Source organism: Carex rostrata, chromosome 7 (genome assembly GCF_964058835.1).
Source record: "Carex rostrata chromosome 7, lpCarRost1.2, whole genome shotgun sequence".
In the NCBI taxonomy this organism is placed as follows: Eukaryota; Viridiplantae; Streptophyta; class Magnoliopsida; order Poales; family Cyperaceae; genus Carex; species Carex rostrata.
Window position 1 is genome coordinate 6,639,846 of NC_135924.1, and position 7,700 is coordinate 6,647,545.

The window sequence follows — 7,700 nt, forward strand, 5'->3', positions numbered from 1 at the left end:
GGATTTTGTCCTGATTCATCATATCTACCATAAAATTCTCCACCGCGATCAGATCGAATGATTTTCACTTGTTTTTCTAACTGTCTTTCAACCTCATTTATAAACACCTCAAGTGCATCAATAGATTGTGACTTCTCATTTAGAAGATAAACAAACCCATAACGTGAAAAATCATCGATGAAGGTGATGAAATACTTTTCTTTATTAAAGGAGGGAACATCAAATGGTCCACAAATATCCGTGTGAATTATTTCTAGAAGTTGAGAGCTACGAGTGGCACCTTTCTTTGTATGTTTTGTCTGTTTTCCTTTTATACAGTCGATACATACACCTAAGTCAGTAAAATCCAAGTTTGGAAGAACTTCGGACTTCACTAAACGTTGCATTCTTTCTTTGGATATATGACCCAATCTTTTGTGCCACAAGTATGCTGACTTTTCATTATTCATATTTCTTTTCATTCCAATAGTATTGTTTACGGTAATCAGAGATTCTACATAAGAATTATCTAACTCTAATTTATATAATCCATCAATCAAATTGCCACAACCAATCATGCAATTATTTTTATATAAACTAAAGCATTTAGATCCAAATTTAAATACATAGCCACAATCATCCAACTTAGATACAGATAATAAGTTGCGAGAAAACAAAGGTACATATAGTGTATCATACAAATCGACAATATTGCCAAAACTTAATATAAGCCGGTATGTACCGACACCTTCCACTGGCACCTTGTCTTTATTGCCCATAATTACATATCTTTCACTTTGTTGTCTTTGGCTTGTGGTTTGGATCGTAAGAAATCCCTGTAAGTTGTTTGAAATATGAGTTGTAGAGCCCGAGTCAATCCACCAAGTATTATTAGGAACATCAATAAAATTTGATTCAAAAGTAACAAAAGTATGATTCATACCTTTCTTTTCGAACCAAACCTTCCTTTTCAGACAATCCTTCTGAAAGTGACCCATTTTACGACAAAAATGGCACTTTAGTTTGTTCCCTTCTTTCTTAAAGCTTGCATTAGAAGACACCTGAAAGGCTTTCCCCTTCTTCTTAGTCTTAGCTTTCCCTGGTTTAGCATTAGAACCCGACCCAGCTTCTAGGTTTGAAAAATGAACAGTGTTAGGTTTCATTTCCTTAAGCCTTGCCTCTTCCTGAACAAGTTTACTAGTCAATTCATTTATGTTCCATTTCTTTTCTTGAGCATTATAATTAATTTGGAACGGACTATAAACATCATTCGGCAGGGAGTTCAAAATAAATTGAACTAGAAACCCTTCATCAACTGTCATTCCCAAACTCTTAAGTTTTGCGGAGAGAGATGTCATTTCTACGATATGTGCATGCATAGTGCGACTACCATCATACTTCATGGTGGTAAGTTTTGCCATAAGTGCACCAGCAAGCGACTTATCGGCTGTCTGTGAGCGTGCCTTGACGTTTTCTAGAAACTCTTGAGCGTTATCCGTGTCCGAAAGAGCAACCTTAATGTTTCCATCAACCGTCATTCGCAAAAACATAAGGCATAACCTATTAGAACGTTCCCACTCTGCCATAAAGGCCTTATCTTCCTCAGTGCTTTCATCAGTTATAGCATCGGGCTTATCGACTAATAATGCTATGTCCAAGTCCTGTGCACCTAAGTGAAATTGGACTTGTTCATTCCATTCAGCAAAGTTAAGACCATTAAAGACCGTCACAGATGACGCATGCGATTGCATCGATACAGGTACATTAACTGTAATTTTTTAAAAGAAAAGAAGATAAGAAGATAAAATTAAAAACATAAGAAGGAAAAAAAAATCATAAGAGAAGAGACATAATGCAATAATTTATAATTTCAGATTTTGGAGCAATAACTTAATTAATATATCCTAATTATCCTTTGGGATTTATTAAGATATATTAAACATAATATTTTACTAGAAAATACTTTAATATGATAATTTTGTTGTTTCAATACATGTTGTTGCCTTTGGGTAACTAACAATTGAAGAATAACGTAAATTATCAACTTAAGTTGTGTAAATTATGAGAATGTAATCAACCTTTGGGCAATTCATAAAATCTCATAATCTACTAATTAATTAAACCATTAAATTTAGTATATGACAGATTTTAATATCATATAATCTTAATAAATGATTAATTAATTTTTAACCATTAAATTTAGTATACTTTGATTTCTTTAGGGTAAGGACACTTTGGTGTCTAGCAATACCATCATAATTCAAAGTTACCGCAAATTTTATTCATAAATCATTAAAAGAAAATAATAATAATAAATTCATAAAACAAGTAACTTATTCGGGAGAATATGAAATCCAAAACCTGAGGCTCTGATACCACATGTAAGTAGATGTTATTTCGTGCTCAACTATTTACACACAATCATTATCATGAGTACAACTAATCATCTTTAAAGTTTCGATAGCGGAATTAAAATCATCGAAAGCAAATCAAAGATCTTAGAAATCAAAGTCTCCACGTGTGAATCAATTAGATAGATTACATACATTTGTCCATCGTAATCTTTAGAATAATACTCGAATCGTTCTTCGCAAACCGTTAGAAGAACTGCAAAGTGATTTAGAACAATACTTGAATTGTTCTTCGCAAACCGTCAGAAGAACTGCAAAGTGATTTCTCTCCTCTTTCTCTTTCTAAGCAATGACAACTTTTTCTTTATGAATATAGATGAAGAGAGGATCAACCTTACTATTAGAATTTTCGTTCTCAATGCCTGTCATTAAAGCATCTATTTATAGGGGAAATAGACCCTTTAATCAAATTTGTCAGTATGCATCTGTTCAATTAATAGCGCACTCTTTAATTCTCTGTCAGACAATATGTGGATAATAATGCATCCTTTAGAAGCTTAGTCAAAGCATCTGTTGACCACTGGATGCGCACCTTTAAGCCATTTCATCAGATAGCCATGTATGCATCTTTTAATAGCACCCATTTAATAGCGCACCTTTAAAATATGCTATGTCAGGATGAATCTATCCAATTAAAGATAAATGCTCCTTTTAATTAAACAAAGAATAATAGCGCCTTTAATCAGCATGCACCCTTTAATGATTATATATAAAGCAGGCCATTTAATTACGTCTCATAATCAGCCCATTTAAAGTTTTATTTTGGGCCATGCACGCAATTATTATTTTCTTACAAGAGAAAGTCGATACGAGTTGCGCATGCGAGAGAGAAAGAGATGCGACATGAGTTGTTTAGGCAGGAGAGAGAGCTGGTGGAGGAATGCGTGACCGAGAGTTAGGTGATGCAAACGAGAGCTGGAGCGAGAGGAGAGGGGAGGGGAAAGCTCGATCGAAAGATCTATTGATTTGTGCAATTATCGGGTTTTTAATTTTAGAATAAATCAAATTTGTTTACAATGCTCCGTTAATTTTCGTGATGCTGATCTACGGTAGATTTATCCATCAAACTCAATTTGGTTGCGATGCATGATGCATCAGACCCAAGCTGCTCCCAGCAGCTAGATGAAAATCTCAAATATGGTTTGGTACATGTGAAACATGGGTAACAGAATCTGCACGAATACTAAAAGAGGTCCGTGCATTTTACCTCGGACTGAATTGATCTAAATTTTGATCGGACAGTTTGAATAAAGACGTAAATATTGTTTTACCAGAATTTTTAGCTGCATTTTGACTTTTGATAAATATAATGTTCCATGTTGAAGGGTTGATTGCCGCTAATTAATGACCTAATTAATTTAAGCTAAGGATCATGCAACCAAAGACGTAATACTATTAAATAATACAAATAAAGCTGCAATTGCTGGGTATTCAACATGGTTCAAAATTCACAATCCACATGCGGTATAGTGTGAAACATTGGAAATCTTCTTTTAGCAATAACGGCCATAGACAACAACGACAACAACAACGACAACAAAAAAAAAAAAAAGCAGAAGAAGAAGAGCTCTTCTTTCACTCGGCACTAAACTGTTTAATTGAGAATTAAAGTTAAAAAGACCCAAGTTGATTATTATAATTTAGATCGACCTACAATATTCATGTTTGATTAAAAGCCTAGAGTTAATTCATAATTTAAAACTAACAATTGATATGAAATTCACATGCCACAAAATTTTGGTCATGTTTGATTGTAGAGTAAGTGGTGGAGTAAAATCCTTACTCCTTGCTTAAGGAGCTAAATGAGAAATAAAATAGAAGTGAGATGGAAAAATAGGTGAGTTAATCCGAAGTAACTGACTTCACCTCTCTAGGTGAATCAACTTACTCCACGCTTACTCCACTTGCAGGATCCACAATCATAGATTTGAATTTATTTCTCAATATCTTACTTCTTCATATGAATTAATTTAATCCATGACGTAGACTATCAAACAAGATATAAAATATGAGTAAGATGAAGTAAACAATTTAATTCTCAATAACTTTACTCCACAACCATGACCCAAACGACCTATCTAAGAAGTTCAAATTTGAAAGACTAAAATTAAACTTAATTGCTAGCCTATCTAATTCACCTTTAGGTCTCAATCAAACATGGAATATTTAAAAATAAAAAATATATATATATAATTAACAACTCTCCCACGCCTAGGGCTGTAAATGAGCCGAGTTTGAGCGAGTTACCCCCAACTCGAACTCAGCTCGTTTAATAAACGAGCGAGCCAACTCGAGTTGAGATGATAATATGAGTTGTAGAGCCAACTCGAACTCAGCTCGTTATCAACTTGAGTTGGCTCACAATTCGTTATAACTCGTTTAACCAGTGATAGTATTACAACACAAGTTCAAACATATTTTGCACGAATCTCAAAGCACAAATAAGAGTCTAGAGATTCGGATTTGATTATTTTGAGATTTATTGTGACCAATACTGTGTAACTCGAGTTATAAATGAGCAAGTTGGGACCAACTCGAACTCAGCTCATTTATTAAATGAGTTGGCCAACTCGAGTTGTAGATGGGCCGAGTTGTAAATGAGTGAGTTAAAGCGAACTGTAAATAAGCGAGTTACAAGTTCGAGCTCTTTTGCCCAGCCCTACCCACGCCCAGCAATTCCACATATTAAGAGCAGTCAAAATTATGATGAAACATGAAATGGAATATGCTAGCATGCTATGCATAACATAGAGCCCCTCCATGCAACGTCTTAGATTTCGACTTTTCAAAATCCTAACGGTCGATCCGAACCGTTCATCTTGTTCACCATATTAATATGTGTTTGAATGGTGAACAAGATGAACGGTTCAGATCGACCGTTAGAATTTTAAAAAGTCAAAATCCAAGGCGTTGCATGGAAGGACTTTATACTATGCATAGCATGCTAGCATATTCCTATTCACATAAACCACTTTTGAATATACTGACCCAGAGTTAGAAAAGAAGAATACCCAGTTATACAACGATCCGTTTTAAAACGAATCACTTGCCTACAGCCTACCAAACAAACAAGAATACAGAAACCAAACTCGTAACACTAAAAGCCAGCTAGAGCTTGGGTTGGTTACCGGCTGACGATAAGGCCTGAAGGCATTGTACCCCCCAACCCCCCTCCTCCCCAACCGAAAAAAAATCGAACCAAAAATATTAACTAATGAACTAAACACCAGTTAGGAAACAAAGGTCGGTTATTAACTATGGCCTGCATCCAAACAAAGGAAGAAAAACATAGTAGCACTACACACCATTGAGAGCACGGTGTCGGTGTACAATGGTCAAAAGAGACATGCCAGTTTGGGCAATAGCTCTGACAACCATTTTCTTGGCCGTCAGGGTTGGAGCACGCCAATGGTCCCCAGTGCCAAATATAATCTTGTTCTTTGGATCCACTTTTGTTGTTGCTGGGAGGGAGACTCATAACCCTCTCTGATGGATTGTCTGGTACCACTCTGCAAGAGAGAAAACTAATTGTTAGAATACAAGCCAGCAAGTGACAACACCATTGTAAGAGGAATGAATTTAAAGCATTAATATATATTGAATAGTTGCTTCTAATTATAACTTTTTGCAAATTAATATTGGTTGATATATATACCTCAAGTTAAAAACAAGATCACTATGAAACCCAAAAATTAGGCTCATTCATTAGAGTTAACTATGTTATTAAAACTATTAAACTGATCTGGAAACTTACACAAGAGTTTTCTCAAGTTCCTTTGCTGTATTTCTCTCTACAGGGCCACCGCATTTGGAAACACCACCTTTAAACTCCTCCAGGACACTTTGGCAAACTATTCCTGTCTTTCCAGCTAAGATTGCATTCAATTCTTCAAGAATTGGCTGCTCGACCTCTGATTTTGCCTATACATGCAAGTTTCATATTCTTCAAATGAGATAAAGAAAATGGTCCTAAAGGAGGTTATATGAAGCAAATATGCACAACTGCACAACTGCAAAACTGCGATAGTCTGTATTGGGTTAGGTAGGAAAATATGAGAAATTAATCTCCTTTCTTCCTAAGTAAAACCAATCAACCTTATTATTGTCAAGAAAAAGAATCTAATTTTAGGAAAGCATGATGCACACATGTAGGGCATCTCCTTTCTTCCTAAGTAAAACGAATCAACCTTATTATTGTCAAGAAAAAGAATCTAATTTTAGGAAAGCATGATGCACACTTGTAGGGCATATCTACAAAATGAATCAAGAATTGCCAACTCTTTCACTATCCATGCCCGATCCAATATTATTTCAAATTGACTAAACGAATAAAGAACTAGTAAAGATATAATCTTGAAACTTAAACACGCATAGTACACTTCAGTTATGCATAAGCATGTCCAATAATTACCATAAGAATGACAAGCTCATAGTTGGACTTGTACATTTCTCTCATCTTCTGAGGCGGTGTTCGTAGCAGGAGCATTGCATACCCATTACTTATCCCCGAGACCATAGCATTTAGCTAGAACTGTAATATCAAAATTAATCACATTGCCCAAACCATCATTACATGGACTTGCTGTTGAAATCTTGGATTCAATCGCACTACTCAAATCCAATTCTGTTCGAGCCATTTTTTCTTCAACGGTTACATTCTGCACACGATCATCAATAATTTGAATCTTAAATGCTTTGAAATTTAAAAGTCGTTTTGAATCGTCACTTATTCCAAGCCATTCATCATCCATTTCATCTGAAAAATCACTCTCAACAGCCCCAAATTCATGCAAGAATTTGTTTCTCATCTCCTCTTCCAATCCACGTGCGACTACAAACAAAAGCTTACTGGGTCGGAGGTGACCCGCCCCTCTGGCAGCCACAATTACGTTCTCCACACGACCGCACAGCCCCTTATCCTTACCAGATGGCGATCCGGCCCAAGAGACAGAATTAGAGTTCTGATCAGAGACGAAGACCCAGGTGGGATCTCTACGGATGGAGCACATGATTGTTGGGATTTCGAGTAGGTTATAGTGCAACAATTCGAAACAGTTCAAGATTTGTTCACTACCCGAAAACCAGAATCCAAGTATAAAACTAATTCTAGGATTAAAACAGAGTTTACCACTAGACGCGCAGCGGAAACTTCAAGTCTAGCAGTAGCCTTATTTTCTTTTCCTTCGTGTCTCCTTTCCTTCGTGTTAGATCCACACAACAGCCTAGCAGTCACGCTTCTATCAGTATCCACACGAACAAGTTGATAAACTTCTGTAATTCGATATGCTAGTACCGAATTAACAGCCCCTC

The 7,700-nt window shown here is 35.9% G+C and overlaps 2 protein-coding genes across 2 annotated transcripts; both read right to left on the bottom strand.

Moving 5' to 3' along the window:
• Positions 1–553: 553 nt before the first annotated feature.
• Positions 554–1,730, bottom strand: LOC144556587 (uncharacterized). The gene is made up of 3 exons (XM_078304970.1): positions 1,370–1,730; positions 923–1,108; positions 554–815 (listed from the first exon to the last, which is right to left on the bottom strand). The coding sequence occupies exons 1-3, from the start codon at positions 1,728–1,730 to the stop codon at positions 772–774; spliced, it is 591 nt and encodes a 196-aa protein (XP_078161096.1). The 3' UTR covers positions 554–771.
• A 3,578-nt stretch (positions 1,731–5,308) lies between these two features.
• LOC144556512 (uncharacterized) lies at positions 5,309–7,396 on the bottom strand. Its single transcript, XM_078304888.1, is given in 4 exon segments — positions 5,309–5,861; positions 5,863–5,899; positions 6,145–6,311; positions 6,802–7,396. Coding segments are annotated over 4 exon segments (483 nt in total). The 5' UTR covers positions 6,907–7,396; the 3' UTR covers positions 5,309–5,687.
• Positions 7,397–7,700: the final 304 nt, after the last annotated feature.

Excerpts from the sequence above, each read along its gene's own strand:
- LOC144556587 (XM_078304970.1), bottom strand. The coding sequence starts at position 1,730 with ATGCAATCGCATGCGTCATCTGTGACGGTCTTTAATGGTCTTAACTTT. Across the intron at positions 1,109-1,369 it reads TACCACCATGAAGTATGATG|AAGCTGGGTCGGGTTCTAAT; the intron begins GTAGTCGCACTA and ends TTTCAAACCTAG. Across the intron at positions 816-922 it reads GGTTTGGTTCGAAAAGAAAG|GGATTTCTTACGATCCAAAC; the intron begins GTATGAATCATA and ends AACAACTTACAG.